At 40.8% G+C, this 25729-nt stretch overlaps 1 protein-coding gene across 2 annotated transcripts; it reads left to right on the top strand.

Moving 5' to 3' along the window:
• The first annotated feature begins 256 nt into the window (after positions 1-256).
• On the top strand, positions 257-24580 carry pcsk2 (proprotein convertase subtilisin/kexin type 2). 2 transcript variants are annotated; one of them, XM_086045075.1, is made up of 13 exons: positions 259-428; positions 513-685; positions 2492-2596; positions 6282-6395; positions 6730-6838; positions 7469-7506; positions 11175-11251; positions 12982-13070; positions 13206-13381; positions 15671-15886; positions 16900-17000; positions 20039-20266; positions 23605-24580. In XM_086045075.1, exons 2-13 carry the CDS (start codon positions 530-532, stop codon positions 24092-24094), a joined length of 1899 nt encoding a protein of 632 aa, XP_085901201.1. In that variant the 5' UTR covers positions 259-428; positions 513-529; the 3' UTR covers positions 24095-24580. The 2 variants fall into 2 exon arrangements, with proteins under 2 accessions (XP_085901200.1, XP_085901201.1); XM_086045074.1 differs by having other exon boundaries at positions 257-685.
• Positions 24581-25729: the final 1149 nt, after the last annotated feature.

Below are 25729 nucleotides of genomic sequence, written 5' to 3'. Positions count from 1 at the left end.
CTAATACAACAGTGGGGATCATGTGGGATCAAGGTATGGATAATGAGAGAATGGATATACCAGAATCCTATTTATGAAGGCTCCAAATCCGCTTTTTTAATGAAAGCATAGCGGGATCTCTCCAGGGTGCTGAAAGCGAAGGACCAACAGGACAAGGCTGAGTGAGCCCCTACATGACCATTGGGGGGAGGGGGAGGGACACAAAGCTGAGGATGCACGTTTGCCCCACGCAGCACACACGAGCGCCCCACTCAACCTGCAGCAGGAGAGGAAACACCGACTTGCAGAGGAGATGCGCGCGCAAAATCTCTGATTCCACCTCCTCCACCACCCTCCTTCCCTCCCTCAATCCCTCCCTCCTCCCCTCTTCTCTCACCAGGAGCATCCCTCCCTCCAAACATCCAAACACAAGCCGACGGACAGCCCAGGCAAGAAGGCGCGTGCACACACACACACGCACGGACGCTATTGACACAAGCCGGTCACGATGCGCGGATCTCCCCGCCGTGCAGGGACACGCGTGGGATTTATGGTGCTGCTGAACGCGCTGCTGCTGCTGGCGACGGCGACGCAGGCTGCGGAGAGACACTCCACGGAGCATGTTGTGGTCCAGTTGCGCGAGGAGGTGCCGTTGGAGGAGGCGCACCAACTTGCAGCACAACATGGGTACCAGAGTGCTCGCAAGGTAGGATGCTCGGACAAACAAAGCCTCAGGATAGATATTAAGATATATAGATATTTTTTTTCAAAACATAATTTTCTTCTTCTGATCCTTCACAAGCGTTTGTTTTGTTTTCAATGCACTTCTGTGAAATCTGGTGACGTCACATCCCACTACAGCAGCATGCCTACTGGAAATACATGTGACTCAAAGCAATTTTATTTCATTTTTCGATATGAAAAAAAGTCAACAAGTAAATGATGAGAATTAACAGACAATAAATGGATAGAATAGATAAGATCCAGTAATTAAATTGATAATATTTGAAAATACATCCAAACAAAATCCTACTACATGGAAAATCAATGAATATGAAATAAAGTCATAAAATACAAAAATGTATGAATTTTGGTGAAAATAAATCTAGATAAATAGATCATGAAACAGAGGTCAAATCAAATAATAGAAATAGTAATACAAGCATAAAAATACATGTAAACAGATGTTAAATACATTTAAATAACTTGATGATAAATGAAACAGAATATTTTTAAGGGAAAAAGTCCTGTGATTTCACTAGCCTATATATTTTCATATTAAAAAGAATAGTCAATCTTATATGTAGTACCTCTTATTTTATCCATCCATCCATTATCTATACCGATTATCCTCACAAGGGTCGTAATCTAATAATAATAATAATACTAATAATATGAGCCACAGAGCATCACTAAATTCAAAAGGAAGAAATCATTTATTTTTCTTGTTAGATTGCCCCCCCAAAATGGCATTTTATGTATCTATATATTTTAAACATTGCATAAAAATATTACATTTATAGAAAAGAAAACATTCTTTCATATATTTCACCAAACACAGGCACAGTCTTACAAATATTCTCCCACCTCCCCCTTACACACATTTTGAAGAGTCGTGACACATCCCTCGTGCGTCCATCCCTATGGGTGACATTTCACTCACCCTGAAGACATGACATGAAATGTCTGGATAACGTGTAGCATACATGAACAAAACACTAACAAGGCCTCCATGATGGAGCAGAAGAAATGATCCCCCCCACCTCTGCCTTTGACAGTGTGAGGGCCTGTCAAGATGGACGTGCGTGAAATTGCTCATGGGGGGATGTTGCAGGCAGCGAGGCGTATTGCACAAAATTGCCTGCTCTGACTCTGAATTAGGATCTTCTGTTTATTAATAAATGTGTCAGTCTGTACTTCATCATTGTGATATTTGCTGTGTGGTATTTGTATGATTGCTAGTTCATTTTCTTGGACAGTGGAGCACCCCCCCCCCCCGCCTTCACATCTTACCTCCCTCCTCCCTCACAGGTTATGTAATCTGCAGCTATATTTGTCTTGATGGGATATACACCATTAAACAATGGCTGCTTTCTTTGAACTATCTTTATATGTTGCTTAATTGACACGATGAGGGCACCGGACCTTAGTGCAGATTCTATTGAGTGTTCATTTTTATTTTGGAGAGCACGAGTGAAAAATCCGTGAGTGTTTATACTGAGGATTGACTTGCCCCAACTCAGGCTGTTTTCAAGCATAAAGGGTCTTTAATCCGGGCATAGTGCCTGAGGAATCATTTTTCACTGCTCTCATCATACATTAGGCTTGATTCTAACACCCGTGCCTTAAAATAGACCCCCGTGCCCCGTTCATGAAAGTCTGGAAATCAGTGCCCTTTCTTCAACCTTTTTCCATTCTCGCCTATTGTAGTGTAGCAATTACATGGCGATTGGGGCATGCTTTCCACCCATTCTTACTCATCTCCTTTGTGCACCATTTTGTTTTTGCTCAGGTGGCCTTTGGAAAGGGGCTCTACCATTTCTATCCTCAGGATTCTTCCAAGAGGCGGAGCAAACGCAACGTTCGAGGCAGACAGCGGCTCCAGAAAGACAGCAGGGTAAACTATAAGACATGTCTTAAGACCATAACATTGAATACATGTACAAAGATGGATGAAAGTATGATAACAGGAAAAACTAAATGGAACTGCTATTGAGCTAAATATAACATGTTCCTTTTCATTGCACAGCACTGCATGCCTCTGTTTGGGAAATATGGTTTTCCCGTTTCCACAAGAAACTACGAAATTCTTGTAATTTCAAGCCACATGGTTTCAGCTCAGTACACTTGAAACCCCTTGCTGATCAGGTACAATATCTGGAGCTAATTCTACTTGGTTTTGACAATGGAAAGCCACCAATAGGAAATTCAAGATAGTGCCACGGGAAACCGCAAAAACCATGCCACAGTGAACGCATCAGTCGGAATGAGTCAGACTAACAATCAAGGAGAAGCAATGAATCAATATTTGCAGAAGTGATTATTTTTGTTCTTTTGAACTATCATCCTCATCATTAAATTGACAGAATTTTCCGTACACAAATGGCGATCAGCTTCAGATTCTCAGCCCACCTAAATCCAATCTTCAAGCCATTCTGGATTCAAATATTTGGGATTTTGCTTTGTTTCCATTGCATCAGAGAAAATTTGTAGTTGTCGCTTGCCATCCATGAGATAGATTTATTGTCATTACGATCATTTCAGCGTCAAAACCTCTGAGCCGCTGTGTGACTCATACAAACAGTTTTTCCTCTGTTGAACACCACTTAGTCACTCAAAAACTCTGAATCACCCACTGTCTATTTATGAGGTGCCTTTTAAGAAGAGATTTTCTGCAAAGGTTGTGTTTGTGTGTTTTGTTTCCTTTTAAATTCTTGCTTTCAAATGTCCTCCTGTGGAGCTTTATGAGATAAGTGGCACTTAGTTAACAGTGGCTTCAGCGGTGACGCTGTGTTTGCGGAGTAAATCACAGTTGTCGAATATGCTCTTATTAAAATAAAATGCAGTATGCATGTACGACATGGGGGAAATAAAATAGGATTTCACATTTTAATTGAAGTTTAATCGCGTTATTTGAGTAATCGCTTCAGCCCTAATTTACATTACTTTGGGGGATATTTCAAAATATAAACATTTACAGGTTTCTAATTTTTCTGCATGAGATAAACCTGCCGTTTTGACAGGGTTGTGATATCCATCCTGTGTACCGCCTCAGGCATTGGCTCCCATGCATGACTGATTTAATGTTGCCTGCATATCACAGTGTCAACTGTCTTCCTGGCGTCCTCGACCAAATAAAATAAGCTTGCTGCAAGAACTACTTTAATACTCAAGGTCTGTAGCTCAACACCAATGTTAAACCGCCGTCAAAGTGCGTTACACTTTTTTGGTGGAGGCGGGGGATACAAATTAGTAACCAAACCATTTGTGGAGACGATTTTAATTATCTTTCAAATGTCACAACGGCTTGTACGACTGTTGTGTGCATTCCTAGAAGCACTAAATGTACTAGAGGGGACGGTTACATTGATTTTTCTATTTTCCCTGGAGTCTTGGTAGGAATCTATTAGTGGAGCACAATGACCCACTTCGCTCATGAGTCCTTTTTCTTTCCAGTCTGGATGATTCCTAAAATGTCCAGTTCTTGTCCTCTTGGAACAGTTACACAAGCAGCCAGCAGGCTTTTTTTTTAGTTCAGGATAATAGTTTGTGCAAATGTTAGAGACCGACATTCTTTGTATTTATTAGTACTTTCCCAATTTTTAGTCTATATTTGCCAACAATTCAAACAACTCTCTCTCTCTCTCTCTCTCTCTCTCACTGTGACTGTAAATGTTCAGCTCATTCAGGACAGCTTGGGGACTATTTTTCCACACTCAGCAAATTCCCATTTAACCCATAATTAGACATTTCCATTATTTTTTTTTTTAATCAATGGAGATGTTTTATCAATTTAACTTACATGTATCTAAAATCAATCCACCAGTTAAAACAAAAAGTTAAATTCATTCATCTTGGAAACTAACTCAAGTTACACATTTTTTTAGAAGGCCACATTTTCCATGGCAAAATTTCCAAATTTATGGCAATCAGAACATTTTACTGTATACTTGAATTGCTTTTTTGCCATATGTTAGCATACCAATTGCTAACATGCTATCATTTGATCACTTTATTATTTATTAGAAGTTAAACCAGAATACAGCACAAAATATCTAAAACCCTTATCAACTGGCCCCAGCACTTAGTCTCTTCAAGTTACATTTTTTTCCATAAATTCACACACCAACAGCTCGCATGTTAGCATTTCATCATTTAATATAGTACCAGAATATAAGAAGAAATGTCCAAACCTTATTAACCGGCCTTGGCACTTACAGTATACACATATTAAGGTTGCTATTTTATCATGTGTTAGCCTACCATCTGTTTGCATGTTAGCATTTGACCAATTGTCATTAGAAATACAGTAGTACAAATACAAGGAAAGATATGAAACACTTTTTCATCCACCTTCACACCTTCTGCACTCGCGTCGCTATCTCACGATTTATAAGCATACCAACTGAAAGCATATATTTGTCATGATCTTACTATGAAATGCAGTGTCTGTCATTATTTTTCAAAATCTTATGCAGTATTGTACGTTTTCTTGTTCCCTTTGTGTTTGAGCTACAAACAGTTGGGAAAGGACCATGTGAAAGCAATTACTATCAATAGAAAAAATTTATCCAGGGAGGTGTATTTTCAAATACATATATATTATTTGAAGGATCATTTGATTGCGCTGATTGACGGTGTGTGCTGTGCGCTTCCCGATTGCTCAGAGTACGCTGTAAAAAGATGAATAGGTTTTAAAAGGCCATCTTGAGTGCTGCTCTATACTACCTTATCTATCAGCGGCAGTAAAAAACACCCACAATGCCTGTTTTTGTACCTCAGTCACACCGGAGGGGACTTAGTCACCCGAATGTATGTGCTGGAGGACATTTTGAAGCCCTGACAAGAATTATATGTGTTTGTGTTTTGTGGACTTGAGGAACAGACAGCGACAAAAACAGCATCTTTTGTTTATTCCGAAATGTAAATAATCAGTTTCAGCGGCAAACTGCGGCCATCGTATAACGTTTAGCTGTACAGGCAATGCTTTAAGGAACATTTTCATACTCTTAACAATCATACAATGGTAAAAATAAGTTGACAATTAAGAAAAGACAGTATTGGTAGTTATTTTCATACTGTGAAACATCGACATCTTTATCACACAAATGTAAAATGTAAAAAAAACAAAAACACTTGATTAACTTAGATAATGTCAGGGGAATTGACCAGCGCAGGCTGGTACATGCTATCTTAGGTCTTTTTGTAGCTAGCTAAAATGTTTTCGCGGACGAGCGCAGTTGGAATCGGACTATTGCGCCGTTGTGGGCGTGAACACAGCCAACTTGCTTCCCAGCCCTGAGCAATGTGATGTCATTTTCAGTAGACAGAAGTGACAAAATGGCCGCCCCCAGAGATGGCTAAAAACAGGTGGATTCACTCTTATTCCACAAACGCAATATTTATCATAATGCCTTGTTTCAACTAGTGGGCCTGCATAGAACATATTCTTGAAAGAAATATGTTTGGGTTGACTTCCACTTTACAGCCTCCGCCGGCTGGAAAATCTACTGTACATACAGTATTTTGAAACAAATATTTACATTTACAGTCAATTAAATCAAAGTGTCTATTTTTCCCAGGTGAAGAACATTCTGGATCAAGAAGGTTTCAATCGTCAGAAGCGCGGCTACCGAACTTTAGATGACATGGAAGTGAACATAAGCGACCCGCTGTTCACCAAACAGTGGTACCTGGTGAGTCACCATCCTGACCTAACATTCCTAAGCATTCATATTCCCCACTACTTCCACAATCAGTGCAGTTAGTCACATTTTAATTAGCTATGCCAATACATGCGCAGCGCCCCTCTCGTTTAAGCCTGAGTGGCAAGTGTGACATTTACGGCTGCTGCGAGCCCGCCGCTCTTCATCAGAGGAACACAGCCTAGGCCGTCTTTAGCGAGATGCGCCGTTATCTCTGACATTACCTTCACCAAAGAATCCCACCCACACACGCATTCATCCTCTTTGTTATATTTTTTTCCACACCTGGTGCTGTGAGTCATGGATTCATATTTTGCATGATTAGATCAACACGGGCCAAGCAGATGGGACCCCCGGGCTGGATCTTAATGTGGCTGAGGCCTGGCAACTGGGCTACACAGGCCAAGGAGTCACCATCGCAATCATGGATGATGGCAAGTATTAACAACCTCGCCTGCCTGGGTTACTTTCCACACCATTTTTATTAACATACATTACAAAGTATTGGATTTTAAATTGATTTCGTTTTGATTAGTTTCTAGAGCAAATTTGTTGGTTTTTATTTTTGTGGAAATGCTTTGTTTTAGTTCAATGTATATACGTTTTAGTATTCTTTTTTTTAATATATGGAGTTGAGTGCAAGATGAAAAAAGGTCACAAAGTATTGTGTAAGAAAGTAAAGTCAACTAAGACTCTCAAACAACTGACCTTCCTTCTTCTGTAGCTACGGATGTACAGCAATACAAAAATATTAAGTCTTAACAAACAAACTATTGAATAATCAATGTATAAACACGTAATAAAGCAATAATGAAAGTACCCCTGCTAGATTAATATGTCTGTGATTGCCAGTGTCAATCAAAACAGAGCATTATTAGCTTTGTCATGGAAATCTTTTTATTGCCTCTGTGTTGGATCTCATTACACTGTGTGGGAAAATGGGGATAGCTTTCGATGATTTCCAAATACAAAATGTAATGAAAAATACAGATGATGTTATTCTCTTAAAACATTGTGTCATATTATTAGTTGTCTCCAATATGCATGTCAAAATTTTGTTTCAGGCATTGACTATCTGCATCCAGACCTGGCATCTAATTATGTGAGTACCTCATTATTGTTTTGCACAAGTTCCCTCGCTCCCGTAAATGAGCAAAGTGGGGGAACTCAGTTGGCCGATGGCAGGTGCTTCCCGAGGCGCCGTCATGGCTGCCGGGTCTCCTTGTCATGCTTGGCGGAGGACGCGGGAGAGGGCTAGGAGTAGGTAGCGGGGACAGGAGGACGGCCGAGCTGTTGAATGTTAATACATGCGCCGCTGTGGCAGGCACGATGGCAGGCACAATGGCAGGCCGATCTGTCACCAGCGCAGATAATGCCAGGGTAGTTGAGGCCGAATAATGTGATGTTCTACCTCCAGAATACTGATAAAAGCTCGAAGGACAAGCGGGAGGATGACATAACAAGCAAATGGGAAATTATTAGAGCGTAACGTTTGCAGCATACAACTGTAGCGATGTTCATTTTGTGTTTCAGGCAAGAGCCCACCCAATCCACCAGATGGCGCTGTGGTGACGAAAGCTTATTACTATTTTTCGTATTTTTAGACAACAATGATTCAGAGGGTTTGGCGATTTATGAATGGAATATGATGACATCCACCACACCTATCAGCAAAGCTCAGAATCTTTCTACTTGCGCTTGGATCAAATCCACCAAAATCGCATTAACCCACCTGCACCAAAAACTAGACCAGCTTTTGGTTGGTCAAAGGTCTAGACTACTTTCTGTCACCAAATTGGTAGGTGCACCGGGTGCAAGTAAAAGAAACTGTCCTTGGTTCAACGGAATGCCTAGCAAGGCACACCACAGTCTGCCAGATTTACAAACACGGTAAGCTAGACTCGCTCCGTCACGAACTTAAAGTCAACGCAAACACTTTTTTTCAAGAATATGTTCTATGCAAGCCCACTAGTTGAAACAGGGCATTCTGATAAATATTGCATTTGTGGAATAAGTGTTAATCCACCCGTTTTTAGCCATCTCCGGAGGCGGCCATTTTGTCTTCTGTCGACAGAAAATGACATCACAACTGCTCACAATCGCGGCTCAGATTCCGAAAACAGGTCAGCCGTGATTGGTCGTTGTGAGCAGTTCTGGTGTCATTTTCAATTGACAGAAGACAAAATGGCCGCCCTCAGAGATGGCTAAAAACAAGAGCATTTTGCTGCTTAACGTATATTCCACAAACGCAAAATTAATCAGAATGCCGTGTTCCAACTAGTGGGCCTGCTGGGAACATATTCTTGAAAAAAATATTTTTGGGTTGACTTCCGCTTTAAAGATGCGCCAGTTTTTACGCCAAACGCACGTGCACCATAATGTTAATAATAAAAAATTGGAAACTTATTCAAATGCTTTACCCATAAAATGACTTCTTTTTCTCCACACATCCTGATGTTTGTCATAAATGTATGAGTTTCTGCTTGTAATTTTTCGACTTCAGTCTCATCTCCTAACCCAAATACTACAAGTAATCTGTACTTTCTGACTTTGTCTTCGTACCAAATGTCCCTGTCCTTTCTTAGCTGTTTGGTGCAGCGTTTACTGTTGCACTTGCTAGTTGGTAGAGTAGAACTTTATAGAGGAGAAACTAGAATTAAAAAGTGCATCAGACTAAAACTAAAGTTACTTTTCCTACCTTTATGAATGGTGTCCCACCATTTTTTTTTATCAATAAATGCAGCACTGATCAGCATAAATATGCCATCTGTTATCTGAAACCTTGCAAATGCATGGATGCCAGCCTGCTCCCAGTAATAAAAAGCCAACCAATGAGTCCCTATTGGGCCATAAAAGTCAGGTTGCTTCATCCAGCTCGTATTACATCCTCCCGTGATCCTTACTCCAGTGTTTGCCTTTGCGCCGCTCCTCGTTTCTTGCCTGTGAACAGAGACCAACCTTGACCCAAAAATAACAGTAGGCCTTATCAGGGGTGATAGAGGAGCATGCGCCGCTGCCTTGATGGTGCACACTACGCCTTCATCCGTGTTTGTTTGAACCAGAGTGCGTTCGAGGGTGACACTGTGTTCTGTAAGTAATCCTGCTTTAGTTTCTTCAACGCCGCCTCAGTCGTAATGTCTTCAGCTACTGTGATTATCTGATGGATTCAAAAGCCCGTGATATCATCATGCGCTTATCTCGTGTGTTTTGTTACTGTTTGTCTTCGTATGAACCCAAATATTTGCATCAGTTCGTGAGAGCAACATTAATATGGTGAATTACTGTAATGGTTTGACTCCGTGCACACTAAGACGGTGATATTTCATGGCACATTTATTTACAAAGGGCAACTCACTCATTGGGCTTGAAGCAACCATAAACAAACACATTCGTATTAGAGGGGTAAATGAGAGTGTTCCTTTTGGAAGGAGGGAAACATTTAGATCATTTATGATGACTCAGATACAGGAATTGTGTTTCTACGTTTGTTATCTTTTAACCATTTGGGTAATACACATACGCTGCTCATAACTAAACCCCCCCTTCGTTTCTAGAGATATTGCAAAGGACAGAGAGGTGTTATATTTCGAAATCAAAGTCTCATAGTATGGTTTCTTTGCTGGCACTGATGCTGACGTTGCCATGACGGCAAGTTACGCTATCACATTCCTGCCATGTTCCTGGTTGTTGTGCTGGTTGAAAAGATTGAAGAAGCGTGAAAGAAGCAAGTTCATTTTCATTCACAGTGTATTGACTCTAAAGATGTACACCAAGGGCAGTAAAGCTCAGTGTCTTATTGTACCTGCTTTACATCTTCAGATCTAACAGTATAATCATGCTCGAATAGTACTGTACTACTACAAGAATAAAGGTCAAAAGTAATGGAAATAATGTTCATATATCACAAGAATATTTTTTTTCAAGAATAAAAGCCATAATATTTCAAGAATAAAGTTGTAATATTACAAAATAGTCATTAATCTTACAAAAATGCTCATGATTTTACGAGAAAATGTCACATTTGAACATAAACTAATTAACTGCTGAGGATCTCAAGTTGATGAGTTTCTTGACAGATTTGATACATACACTGACTGTAACTCATGTTGACAAAACAAAGTTTGTAAGAGCAAAAATAAAAACAACCCGTGTTGAGATAATGACAGACGTAAAATCGCCGTACTCAAGAATACGTTAAAATGTGGGTTTGCAGCAGGCAGGCATGAGATGTTCCAAGAAAGACATTTGTCCTCTTGTATTCCTGTATGGTCCTTTCCATTCCTATCACGTTTGGTCTCATACAATTTGGCTGCTCCTGGGATCGATCAGAATTTGTGCAACCCCCACACTTCCTGTTGGTTTGTTATGATTAGACGATCGGCATCACTGTTATGTCTGCATTATAAATGTTGTGCGACAGCCAGGAGATAATTATCTTACCTTGGAGACTTATTGATTCAAGATTTTTGTAGATAAGAGGATTGATTATGGAGTCATAAAGTGGCTTTTTAAAATAAATCTTCAGAACAAAACACACCAGTAAATAAGGATACTGCGACTGAAACATGTATTTTACTTTAGAAAATTGAAGACTATATAAGGCCCTCACGGACAGACTGACAGACAATGACTGCCACTATGTATAAGTATTTCAAACCAGCAAAAGTAAGAGACATAGGGGCCGAATAGGCTGCGATTAGATCAAGAGCTGAATAAAATCTTCTATGCTTTCTTGTTCTCTTTGTAAAGACATCCATTTGGTCCTTTCAGAATGCAGATGCCAGTTATGACTTCAGCAGCAATGACCCGTACCCATTTCCACGCTACACAGATGACTGGTTCAACAGGTAGCTACTCAGTCGCCCTCTGTTTATATACACACACATTCACACACACCCCAACACACACACACACACATACACGCCCATGTTTTTGTGTGCTTTCCCTAGAGTCCAGCAGCTCTCTATTGATTTTCTCTCCACCTTGTTCCATTAGGACATAATGGTGCAGTACAAACAGAGCTATTGTCTGAACACAACACACTAGAAAGCACAATACTTGTTTTTGGTGCAGAGATAAGGCTGATAAAGGAGGCATGTTCACGCTCAGGAACCCTTGTTACTGACAGTGCTTTATCCTGCTTAACGTGCCCCGGTGATCCACTGAGACACCTGATGATGGTAAGAGTACAGAGAAATATTTTCAGGGATGTAGAAATGTGTGTGCCGGATTTGTCAGTGCAGCAGCTCTGAGACTGGCGGGCGCGCAACTCAGCTAATCAGGCGGCTGTTATAAATAGCTTCCTGTCAGTGGCAAAGCATGCTGGGAGAAAACGGGGTCGACTCTCTGCAAGGTCCCTGTGGGAAGCTGAGGGATGGAGGCGAGAGAGACGCGACACACGCTGATTTGGACCGAGACACGATTAATGGATGTCAGGCTGGTCACGTAAAAAAAACACTATTAAAGGAAACCAGTAGCATGTTCTCAGATTTAATTAATTTCACGTCTACAAAATTACATTTGAAATTACAGCCATGCAAATTCAAAGTGGGCAGTAGTTGTGTGTTTGCCGTGACAATGTGAAGCGCAAAAAAACAGACCACCACCAAAGTAAAGTTACTTGAATTTAAAGATGTTCATTCATTCATTACCATACCGCTTACTCTCACGAGGGATGCATTTTTTTTCCACTACATAAAACAGTTTTTTAATCTTAATAACCAGAGGTGGGCAGTTTACTACATTTTTTGCTGGTCTGTCCTTTGTCATCGGTCAGCAGTCAGGCTACCCGTCCGTCATTTGTCAGTCCGTCATTTTTCGTGACAAACTGAATTGTAATCGTCAGTCTGTCAGTCCATCAGTTAGTCTGTCAGTTAGTCCGTCAGAGGTCCGTTGGTCTGTCAGTAGGTGCCACCCAAAAAACATCAGAAAAACGGGAGTCTGTCAGTGACGAATTTACAGATTGTCATTGACGGACACAGTTAGTGACAATTACATTGATGGATGAAAGACCACTTTTGTCATTTATCGGTCCGTCCATTTTTAAAAAGTGTCCGATCACTCGTCAGTCGTCAGCAAAACGGCCGTCCGTCAGTGACGGATTGACGGACCGGTCCATCAGTCTGACGGAATGCACACCTCTGTTAATAAGATGTTAGGGCAAAATACCACGGATTCAGAATTACAGCATACTGTCTCTTTACTCTTTACTGTCTCCGTGTATGCGATGCGTGCAGGGGACACATTGTGACACATAAATGATTAACTATTTTTAGATAAGGAATTAAAATGTTAGTTTTCTTTATGTCCCCTCTAAACTAGTGTGGGGAGAAGTATTCCAGGCCAATTGAAAAGGTGAATTTACAGTATGACTATATTAGACTGTGAAAAACAGTGATATCAGATATGTATCATTTTAATAGTCAAAAATATGCATTAGGGGCACAAAATTGTAATTGGATGCCTGAATTGCATTCTAAATCCAGTCAAAGACACTTTGCCTGAACCCGTTGCGATTATACTATAATCCAGGAACTCTGTCTTCCTAACTCCATGTGTTGCTCATTCCTGTCACCAGTCATGGCACAAGATGTGCCGGGGAAGTGTCAGCAGCAGCCAACAACAACATCTGCGGCGTGGGAGTCGCCTACAACTCCAAGGTGGCAGGTATGTACCATCCTCTATAAGACAACCAGAGTAGTCCAGTTGCGATTGATTCTATCCGTTGAGAATCTGTACAGTTTGTACCTTGGCAACACAGATCTCCTGCAGCCAACATTTCATTTCCTGTTCACCTGCAAGGTATTAGAATGTTGGACCAGCCATTCATGACGGACATCATTGAGGCCTCATCCATCAGCCACATGCCTCAAGTCATTGACATCTACAGTGCCAGCTGGGGGCCCACTGATGATGGCAAGACTGTGGATGGACCCAGAGAGTTAACCCTTCAGGCTATGGCTGACGGTGTCAACAAGGTAAGGTGGCATCCCTTCCCTTATACTGTAGAAGTGTTTTATGTATTACCTTCATATACAGAGAAAGAACCTTAGAATTGTTCTACCTTCCTTTAAAGTTATTGTAATTGTTGTACAACAGGGAAGTGAGTTCCTCGCTTTATTTGATGCCTCAATCTGGAATGCCTCCAGAAACATTGTTTTAGTATACACTGGATGTTTTTTATGGGAGCTCCATGGTCTCTATCACACTCTTCAGACCACATCTCTATGCCAAAGTGCTTGGAGATTGAGCCTTTGTATACTTGTATGCAGTACACACAGTGCATTACTGGAGTCAATTTTATGTTCCACAGGTTTTCAGTTATATGCTATAGATACACTCTTCCCTCAACCAAATAGCTTCTCACTGGAGACAGTTGGAAAGGTATCCTTGAATCTTGGTTGTTGCACAATTGCCCAGTATGCACAGTATGCAGTGTAAGATCAAAACAAGTCCATTTCACAGAGACTTTCTATCTTTGTTTGATGCCTAAATTTGCAATCTCTCCAGAAACATTAGTTTTAGTCTGTACTGGACCTTTCATGCTCTGAAGTGCAATCTTCCAGTCTTTGGTCAAAAGTCCTTCCAGACTGGGTCGCTGCTGCACTTGTATACATCGATTACAGGACTTAGTCTTACATTCCACATGTTTTCAAGAATATGCTTTTGGGTATACTGTACTGCAATTGCCCTCAACCACATATCTGCTGAATCTTGGTTGTAGTGCACAAATGAACAGGTGTACATGAAGCTACAGTATGTAAACCCAATGTTATCCCAAATATCTTCTTATTGGTGACAGTATGGGGGATTCCTTGAATCGTGGTCATAACACACAAAAAATATCAGGTTTACAGCACACTAGGTAAGCCTAACATGTTCCCCTTTCACATTCTTCATCACATTTTTCTCTTCATATAATGCCTCATTCTGGAATCTTTCCAGAAACATTACTTTTTGTCTGTATTGTATCCTAACGCGGGTCTTTCATTGCTTTCTTTCATCGGGCAATCTTCCAGGCTCTGTGACAAAGTCCTTACAGACACAGCCTTTATTTCTCCCATAATCAATGCATGGATTACTGGAACACCATTTATGTCTCAATGTATTTTGTTAAATTTATACCCACAGACTTTCAGGAATGCCCTCAGTCAATTATCTATTCATTGGACACAGATCAGAGCATGTCCTCCTATGTTTTGATGGAGTAAAGTGGCCGGATGTCTCATGGTGTGATTGACAGATTTCCGTGTTGACCATGTAAAAGCACCATAAAGGTAATACATACCACGTTGTTGGGTTCTGTGTAAAAGGCAAAAGGTTGATAAATGCTGGTTCATTGTATGACTTTTATAGGCTAATTTTTGGAAAACTGTGGGCGAAAAAGGCTGGTGTGCCACTCGTTTTTTCCTCCCAAAGGAGTTGATTAGGCCAAGCACACTTCACAAAGGTTAAAACTCTAAGGGTTAGTCCATTTCAGCCACCTGGTTGATGAGCTTTCCTGTTTCCTTCAGACATTACATTGATATCAAATCATTTGAACCGATGGTTAATCATCCTTACCTATAGAGTATAGGCATGGGATGTTTTTTTTTTCCCCCCATGAAAGGAAGGCAGATCTCATCCATGTGATTGTAGCCAGGCAAAGATCGTCTCCGCTACTCCACCCCCCTCTGCGGAAGACATGTACACACACGCACACTGACTGTTGCCATGCTAACAGTGCCACTGCCTATTACTAGAGTGATTAATCATCCTGGACTGCGTGCATGCAGGTGTAGGCTGCTCTAAAATGACCCAGCCTCTCCGGAGCTCAGGACGTACAAAGCTGGATACATACTCTGATTGTTTACATGCAACTAATCAAACGGCCGCTCTGCCTCCTCAATTCAATGAATCACTGCGTAACACTGTGTAAAAAAATGAATTTGACTATTGTTGAATTTTTTGAAGAGGGTGGAAATAGTGGACTGATTTTGCAAAACGTGCCCACAAAAATAACATTGACTCGAAAAGTGTTTAGTGTCTTTTTTATTTGACATGAAGAATGTTTTAAGATATTTAAGGCATGTATATATTATTTTTGATGCCGTAGTGGTCACCCATGAGGCAGACTGTCTCAGGTTTTCATCATATACGTATGTAAATCAAGCCGGAGCTTCTTGCATACTGTAATTAGTGGCACTATATAATTCTGATTATACATTCCATCCACGATGTCCCCCTAATCAAAATCAGAACTCATCTATTCACCGGTCTCCATCCAGGGGCGAGGAGGCAAAGGCAGCATCTACGTGTGGGCATCAGGAGATGGCGGTAGCTATGACGACTGTAATTGTGATGGTTACGCCTCAAGTATGTGGACCATTTCCATCAACTCGGCCATCAACGACGGACGCACGGCGCTGTATGACGAGAGCTGCTCATCCACGTTGGCATCTACCTTCAGCAACGGACGCAAGAGGAACCCCGAGGCTGGCGTCGTGAGTGTCTATGTTGAAGTATATACAAGTGCAAAAATGGGCACATATTATGCACCTAGCAGTATTCAAAATTACCACCATTTATATCGAAATTGAAATATTGCAAAAGGAAATCTAAAATAATGATACATCCTAAATACAATTACAATGTATTTTATTCAATAATTGAAATTGTTCTGCTTAAACTGTATGAGACCTAATGTTTTAATGATGATGCGATCAGGATGAATGATAATATTAGCACGCTAACTGGCTGAATTCAGATCTGGTTACAATTTTGGAAGTTCAATTCCCAAAGTTGATCAAAACCGATAATTTCTCACAAATATTATGTTAGGAATATGTAATATTTATTTATGTGCTTGAACATGTTATTAATATTGTATGTAAAAAGAGGTTTTGTTAAAGTTAAATGTTGTTGTAAAACAATCATTGTTGTTGTTGTAAAACACAATATACCGTATGTACTGTATACTTTATATAATAGCTGGTTGGGTCTCGCTAGCCTAAAATCCGGAAATCTATTTTTAGCATGTGTGAAAGATTCTGTGCATTTTGATTGGTTGAAATCTGCAACGTCGCTACAGCGTGTACACCATTGAAAATAATGAACACATGCACAAAAAATGCAAACATATTTGTTTGTAGATGTCATCCAATCAACCAGACCAAAAGAAAAATCACTTGACAAATAGGAAGAAAGGCATTTCCCCGTGTACAAAGGCAGCAGTGTTTGTATTTGCGATTATGCAAATGACCGCGGGCTGTTGACAGAGTCAGGGTCCTCCCCGGGGTTCTCTCTCTAATTGCAGTCAGGCTGTTATTGCGTCTAATTAATCACCGAATGCCACAAATAAAGGTTGAGTCAATAAATTAACATAACTTGTGTACTGGCAGGTTAATGGAAGAGAGAACTATTTTCACATCGATCCTTTTATAGCTCTAAAAATAGACAACAACAAGCTATCTTCAGCTCTAACAAATCATGCATGTTTATTTTGCTTCACATTTAGGCCACCACCGACCTGTATGGGAACTGCACGCTGCGCCACTCGGGAACATCAGCAGCAGCTCCAGAGGCAGCTGGAGTCTTCGCCCTGGCTCTTGAGGCAAAGTATGCGCTGTCTCTTGTGCCCATCTAACATTCTGTGCTTGTGTTTATTGTCCTCATGTAGTCAACATGCCCTTGTCGATCCTCATGTTCTCATATAGTCTGATAACCTTGCCTAATCTACTCATCCTTTTGTAGTCTTATGTTCTAGAAGTAAAAGGGCATACAGACTTTGTGGGTTATTTCTAGTTGTTATGTTTCTTTTTAATTGTGCATGGTGCCATTTACTCGGAATAACTAGCGAGAGGAGCAATCACGTCAATTATATGACTCGTGTGTGCTGTTGTTTATTCTTTATTATACTCTTTATTTCTAGTCTTTTGTTTATTTCTATCCTGCATATATAGCAGTGCTAGTTTTCAAATTTAATCTTTTTTTTTCCACTATCAATGTGTTTATTTTTATTGTACAAGGTGGCAAGATGAGTGATTGCGTTAATTATATGACAGGACATACAATTCAAAAACATACCCTTGTGCTTGTGCCTGACTGAGCGCGTCACAGATTTTCTTGACTTTGTGTGTCAATTCTTGTAGCTGTTTATTTCTATCGTGCACTGTGGCTGTTACCATGAATAAATATAGCATTCATGTGTGTATATAACTAAGCATGTCTCCGATTGATTGATTGATTTTTTTATTGTACGGTTTAGTCCAAGTTGTTCGGTTTCTGTTTTATTTCTGGTAGTTCAATTTATTTGCATTGCCCACAGTGACAGGTATATCAGGAATAACTGGCAAGACGATGCATCCAAATAATTGTTCAACATGTACTGGACATTGCGTTGTTGTTCCTTCGTATGACCAAGCATACCTTACATAGCCTTTTTGTTTTTTGAACTAGGCAGAACTAGGCTATGCTTGCGGACCGAATGAATGAAGAAATGAAATGCAGTGTTTGGCTGTGAAAAGGCGCAGAGAGAGAGAAAAGCTTGAGGTTCATTGAGATAAACCTGGTCCCGACCAGGTTAGGTTCACAGAATCTGTTACTGCAGTAACTGACCGAGAGCTTTTCCTCACTCTCTGAAACCGACTAGTTACCCCTCTTTCTCTGGTTTGAGTTACCTCCCTTTTTGAAATGAAAAACTCAGTTTCTCTCATTTCAGGGTTAGTAGACAGGTTTTCACTAAACCTGCTTTGTGAAACAGACCCCTGATGTAGTCAACAGTAGTTTTGTCCTTGCACCAGGATTGTTGGGTTCAGATGAGATGAGAAATATTTGATGTAATTTATTTTCTTCTCTGGTGAATAAAGGGGGAGGTCAGGGGCAAGCATTCATTCCACACAATAATCTTTTCAGCCGGCACATTTATCTGCTTGCTTTATCTAATATAAAAAGCTAATGTGAGCCTTGCATTTGGCACAGTTGGCCAATCTCTATGTCCTTTAATCCTTCCTTCAAGATTTCTGTCAGCGACCTCCTAAAAAACATAAGCCAGCTGTCTACTTTCCAAAGAGCCCTTTGCTGTGTTTATTTCCCATTTATTTATACCACTTGTGCCACTGCCAGACAGATTTGTGTGTATGCCTGCACCAAGGTCAGGAATCAATTATTTGGACTTGAATGTTGAAAAAAATATATAAATACTGTTAATAATGTCAGTGCTTGCTGACGCAGGCAAAACTGAGAGTACATAGGATGAATGGTAACAATGCGTATAATTAAAATGTAAAAACTGCAAAAGGTGATTTGCTGCAAACCCTGGTGAAGAGCCTTTCCTTCCTCTCCGATGCTTAATTTGTCACGTGAAAGTGCTGACAAGAATCTACCCGCCATTAACAGACACCGGCTTAGCGTAGTTGTGCAAAGAAACCACTGTTTGCTCGGCACACACGATGATGATGTCGCTGTCGGGAGTGAATGGATGCGCTCGCCCTGTCATCGCCCTGTCAAAGCGTTTTTACGGGCCAAACACTTGAATCATGTGACGGCAGGAAAGTGAACCAATTACAGTAGTTGCTGGGCGCATTTACTTAAACCAAACAAAAGAATGTATGTGTGTGTGTGTTGGGGATGGGTAATAACTAATTATCTCAGTTAATAAAGGCTACTATTTCATTTGAACGATATTTACCCCATTGATAACCAAAACAGCAGCACCTAGCAAAGCACATAGGTGAATAGAAGTGAGGAGTCTTACACAGTGTTCTAAACTGGCCATCTCCACAATATTGAAGACGATTTAGTGTCATTTGCCTATTTTTTTTTAATTCATGAACAGTACATCATGTAAATGAAATAAATGTAAATAACATAATAAAAATGCGTACATATTTAACATGTTTGTATTTAAAAAATGTTAATCAATTGTAGTTAAATGAATTATGAACAATAAATGACAATGAATTGGATTTTGACGAGTGCAAGGTGGGAAGTGCCATTAAGACAAAAGTAGAGCCATGTACACACTGACTATCATGGCATGGTTTAATGTTAAAATTCCAAACCCTGGAAACCCAAACAACTCCTTGTCAGGGTTCAGCATGATACAAGGGCGTGGAGGACCCAAATACAGGGAGGCGAGGCAGGAGGGAAGTTTATGAGATTTTCATGAAATGAGAAGTAATGAAATAAAAGTGACCGGAAACTGAGGCTTGGCGACAAGACTAAACTAGACTTAACTGGACAACAGGTAACTGTTCAAATGACAGCAACGACAGCAACCGACTACAATGATAACATGACACACTACAATAACCCGACAAGCACTGAACAAAAAACTAGCAACTTAATACACTGACGAGACAACGAGAAACACCTGGACAAGACACACAAGGTAGAAGGGAGCGTATTGGTTAGCACTAGGGAGTGGAAGGCACACAGGTGGACACAATAATCATAACGAGACAGACAGAACACTGAGCAAAACATGAAACAAACAAAAAAAAAAACAGACCAAACATTACACTCCTAGGAAAAACCCGCCCCACTCCAAAAAAAAGGTTTTACTTCAGAAACCAACAAGTGCCATATGCATTTTACTGTAAATCTGATTTATTTATTTTTTTTAAATCTCTCTGTTCCCCCGCACCCTACCCCAGCCCCGACCTGACATGGAGGGACATGCAGCACCTCTCAGTGTTGACCTCCAAGAGGAACCAGCTCCACGATGAGGTGCACCAGTGGAGGAGGAACGGCGTGGGCCTGGAGTTCAACCACCTGTTTGGCTACGGCGTGCTGGACGCTGGCGGCATGGTCAAAATGGCCAAAGAATGGAAGACGGTGCCCGAGCGTTTCCACTGCGTTGCCGGATCCATACCGGAAAATCAGTAAGTCCCATTTCTTAAAAGATGTTAATGTGTAGAGCTTCCTCTTAAATGAACCCCTGATATTCTTTGCAATCATGTAAATAAAACTATTACGGTGTTACAAGATGACATGGAGGGGTTGACAAGCACAAGAGACATGTTTGTCTAATTAATTAAAGGGTACTGTACAACATAAAATGGAATACAAAGCTGTAGACTGGATGCACATTTTATGATTAATAATCTTGCTTAAAAATGTACCCTTTCTAACCTTAATTTATATTTTAGTTTTTGCCACTAAACCAATCAACCCACCAATATAATGGCGTAATCAAAAAACATGTCATATGTCACATAGTTTGCCACTCATTTTCAATGTGCATCATTTCAAAATGCATATCTATGAAAAAATAAACCATAATACGTAATTATTTTTCACGATACCTATTATTGGATTTTTACTGCAATTGTGTCATGTCTACACCCTGACAAAGTGAAAAAAATATACACCTCTTCTATTATCTTTAAACATAACTTATCTTTATGTTTTTATCAATTTCATTTATTTGCTATTATGCATTTGTCTTATGTCAACAGGATACAATCCTGCTAGATGATTTTTGTTTTCTCAATATATTAATAATTTGTATTTATTTTCATCATTTCATACTTATGGATTTTGATTTGAAATCAAAACACTAATACACGTATTGTTATAGGCGCTTATGTGTGGCATGACTACATTCTAAAATCCTGATGTCCACCTGTCAAATTGTCTTTGAAAAACAATATCCATTCTTTATACATAAGAACTAAAAAAAAAAAATGGGGAGTCTCAGATTTTGATAGCAATCAACCCACCAATGAAATCATGGGTATGTCTCTTTTATCTGTTGCCATTTCAGCCGCGTTTCATCTCATCCATCTCGTTCGGTTGCCGGCCTCCCTCTGTCCCGCTGGTCATTTTGCCTAAACCTTTTTCCTTTTCCCCTTGTTCGCCTCTGCTCTGCTCTTGTGGACTCCCCTCTCTGCTGCTTTATTAGCCGGTGTGACTCAGAGGACCCTCATGTGTACTGGCGAATGCTTTCCTCTGGCCTCTTGCCTCTTAATTGGCTTCATCAGAGGCCCGTAATTGGTCTGGCCTTGAAAGACTGTCAATCACGTAGACTAGCATGATGACAATTGCTCAGAGAGAGAATTGGTCAGCGTTGTATATAGAAAGTTTCTGACCGCTCTCTGCTTATTTAGGAACCACACTAATGAAATGGTTCCAACACAGCTCTAGAGATAAATTAGGGAAAATAAAGTAAGCCATAAAACGGATGACACAGTGTTTATAAGGCATAGACGCTAATGTTAATGTCTTGTCTTTTGAATGCTAATTTTGCGCAAATGGAGGCTACGTCACGCGTCACATTCTTTGTCACCTTGCTGTTCTACACAGCAGCACCACCATGGGGGCCACTCGGCCGCCTGTATTGTGCTGGAGAAATAATTACAACAAGGCCACCCTTGATGAGAGCGTCTCTGTGGGGAAAAGAAATAAACATCAACAAAGCCCGGGCTCGTTGACTACTACGCCGCGGCTCTGAACGCTGATCAGATAGCGGCGCTGGCTGACTGTGACTTCCTTGGCTGAAGGAGAAGTTCTCATTATCAGAGGAGCTGGCGTGCTAGGCCACATTGTGTGACTTTGTTGTTTTCAATCTCCACTTGCGGTGTATTCTCTTTCGAAGAGGACAAATTGCTTAGTGGAGGCACACAGAATGTAGTACAGTATACAGTATACTTCCTTATACTAACTATTGAGGCACCTTGTGATCATGTAAATTTCCACTACAACAAGGTTACATGGTACCCAATGAAGTGTCCAAGGAGCATGTGTTATTATGCTGCGGCTACTGCGGTGGCTTCGGTGAGCTCAGCCGTCTTTCAAGCGCTCCCGTTTGAAGCTGCCTGCATTGCGGGCCTAAGCCTCTAATGTTAATAAGCCTCCACTGCAAGGCGCTACCCTGCTGAGTCCTCGCTCCTGAGGAGATGGGAACAGCAGCGTCTTCAAAAAAACAACAACCTGGATTTTTCACTCTTTTTGGAACAAACTCATTATAGGAGGGGTAGGGGGGACTAATCTCCTTTTGCAATGTAGAGGCAGGGCTCAGTCTAGCATGTGAAACTTGCAGTCGAAAGTGCTTATAAACACTCTCACAATATCTGTCGTTTGCATTTCATTTTCACTGTTACAGACAGACATAGGAAGCAAAAAATCCAAGATATTATCCAGGGTATCATCCACTCAAGACAAAAAAAACACCCCCCAGATAAGAAATGTCTCAGTTCATAGACACTATCATTCACACGCATGGGCATCTAAGATCTAACATCGGAGCCCATTTGAACTCAGTTGCTAACCAAAACATCAGAAGAAAAGCATGTAAACGGTCTCTCAGGTGTATTAGACTAAACAAGTTCTTCTGCAGCATTAAAGATATCTTAGGTTATGTGAACTATGGACTCAATATTTGTAGATAACGCAGCTGCGGCACAGCGCAATACAATTAGGGGGCAGAAAGTCCGTCTAAAGTCACGCCCACTCAGACCACATCTAAATATTGGCGCAGCTGGTCTAAAGTGATTTTGATGAATTTGATCAGGGTACAAGAAGACAGGTACTGAGCTCCGTGGAGATGTGTAAATTGGCAGCAGTTATCACTAGTTCGTTCTGTATATTCCTGCAATTACACATTGTCCTCTTCTGAACAGGGAAGTCTCCGTGGAGACTGTCAGTTGTGTCACATTTAAAAGGGATGAGAGGAGAAGATTTGATTGGGGATGACTTAAATCGGCTGTCAACACCCCCACAGTGGCGCAGGCCACCCACCCGCAGACCCACCGGGCTGCACTTGCCCGGAGCACATTATGTTAGCTGTCCCACTTGTGGGATTTACAAAGGTGCAAAATTGTATGGGTTTTTTTTTTTTTTTTGGTCACATTTTTATCGCATAATGGCATTTCCATTCCTATCCAAAACTTGAAAAGGGATTGTTTGTATATGCAAGTAAATTTAAATATGAGCATGGTCACAACATGAATTCATCTCTTAAAATAAGTTGCCACTGTAGTCACACTTAAACAGTGAATTTCAGTTGGATTGTAGTTTGGCCATATTGCCATCAATGCTAAACTACAGAAGCGATTCTGGTGGAAATATAGGGAAAACACTTTATTTAGTGGTTCTAATTCAGAACCATTTGATTGTGACTATTTCCTCTGGCTCTTCTGACGTACTTTCCTTCAACCATCACAGATGACACGTTTTCGCCACATAACATTGACGTGTCCAATTTGTCCTTTTCCTCCAGTAAAATCCAGTCGGGCAACAAGCTGGTGCTCGCCATCTCCACCGAAGCCTGCCAGGGAAAGGACAACTTTGTCCGCTACCTGGAGCACGTTCAGGCAGTGATCACCGTCAACGCCAGCCGCCGCGGTGACCTCAACATCAACATGACCTCGCCCATGGGCACCAAGTCCATCCTGCTGAGCAGACGGCCCCGAGACAACGACTCCAAGGTGGGCTTCGATAAGTGGCCCTTCATGACAACACACAACTGGGGCGAGGACCCGCGTGGGACCTGGGTCCTCGAGGTGGGCTTCCGGGGCGAGGAGCTCCAGCGCGGCGTCCTCAAGGAGTGGACGCTCATGCTGCACGGAACACAAAGTGCCCCTTATATAGACCAGAAAGTGCGCGACTACCAGTCCAAGCTGGCCATGTCCAAGAAAGAGGAGCTGGAGGAGGAGCTGGACGAAGCCGTGGAGAGAAGTTTGAAGAGCTTGCTGAAGAAAACCAACTGAAAAATCCCCCCACCTGCATGTGTTGCTCTCATCGCATCCTGTCTTGGGTATTTCTTTGTTGCCCCCTCCTCACTCTGCTTTTTGTAATTTCAGTTTTGACCTTCAATGAATGTTTATCAATAAAAGTACAGCATATCATTCAGTAATCTACACAAAGAGACTATATCATCATTTTTACACTTGAACACACTGTAAATACATAAACCAAAAGGGTCCACTCTTATGCTTTAATTGCCCCACACCTCTCTTTTTCTCTGTCCCTGCCAACTGTTGTACAGGTTGTGACTGTAAATGATGCCGTGTCATCCTCCTTGAAGTTGCTGTTTATATTTTTGTGACATGCTCCATTTGTACAAACGAGAAGGAGAGGAATGTGTGATTTATTTGCAGCCTGTGCTCCTCCGTTTGTATTTCATGATCTTTGATGTACACTATAATAAATCTACCCAGCTGTTTATTAAAGAAATCGAGTGATTTGAAGCATAACATTCTCCAGAGGGGTAACATGCATTTCTGTCCGTGTTGGTGGTGTTGGACTAGGAAAGTCAATAATAACGGGCAGGCAGAAATACTTTGTACAATGGGAAGTTGTTAAGTTATTTAATTTTCAAACATTTATGGAAATGTGTATATATATAATACAAATCTAATCTTCACACTTGCCATCATACCAGTTGTGTTAACTGTGCAGGTATTTTTAGATTTTAACATTCTTAACAAGTGTAAAAAGAAAAAAATAAGAAAAATTGAAAACATTTAAAAAAAAACTGACACACTTAGTTTTCGCATCTATGCTTTAAAATTCTGAGCTGAGCTTAACTTTAACCGACCATTTTAACATTGTAACATGTAACATTTTAGCATAAAAAATAACTTGACCACTGTAAAGTTCGACATGTTTAATGATGAATGACAAATGAAAATTCGTCAATGAAAATGTGACGCAGATGAACATTACTCGATTCATTTTTAACTCGTTAAACGTCAACAAAATAGCAGTGCTATAGCACAAGCACTGTAAACAAGCCAAAGTTAGCTAGCCATGGTTGCTATATGGTAACATGGCTTAGGGTATTTGTAATGCAGTGTTATGTATTGTTTTGAATTTTGGGGAATGTACAATCAATTAAAGTCAAATACAGGAAATCAACCTACCTGAGTGGAAAATTTGCTAATTCCGCCTTGCTTCTGAATACTCAGCTGCTTGTTTGCTGATCCTATGCCCAGTTGTTAGCAAACAAGGGATGGGCTCACCTGTTTTCTGGGTTTGGTCGCGCTGATATCATGGGCACTGCGACGTTGATTTCAATCGACAGCAGATGGCAAAATGGCAGTCCCCAAAGATGTGTTAAAATGAGTGGATTTTTCCACTTAAATCATATTCTCAGAGCGCATTAATCACAATACCATGTTTAAATGAGTGGGGGCACATATTGCAAAGAAGATTTAGACTTGACTTCTGCTTTAAAACAATAAAGACATAAAAAACAAACCAGAGTCACAAGTTCGAGGGAAAGACGTACTGTGAGTACCAACTGCTGGCATTTAAAAAATCAGGCTGCTGCCAATTCCTTGAAGCCTTTTACTGTTCTTGGGGATCCATGCAGCATCAGATGACGAGGACCCTTTGCTGCT

This window comes from Filicampus tigris, chromosome 11 (genome assembly GCF_054856515.1).
Source record: "Filicampus tigris isolate MCC_2025a chromosome 11, RoL_Ftig_1.0, whole genome shotgun sequence".
In the NCBI taxonomy this organism is placed as follows: domain Eukaryota; kingdom Metazoa; phylum Chordata; class Actinopteri; order Syngnathiformes; family Syngnathidae; genus Filicampus; species Filicampus tigris.
Note: the sequence above shows the minus strand (reverse complement) of the source record. Positions and strands in the feature narration are given on the sequence as shown.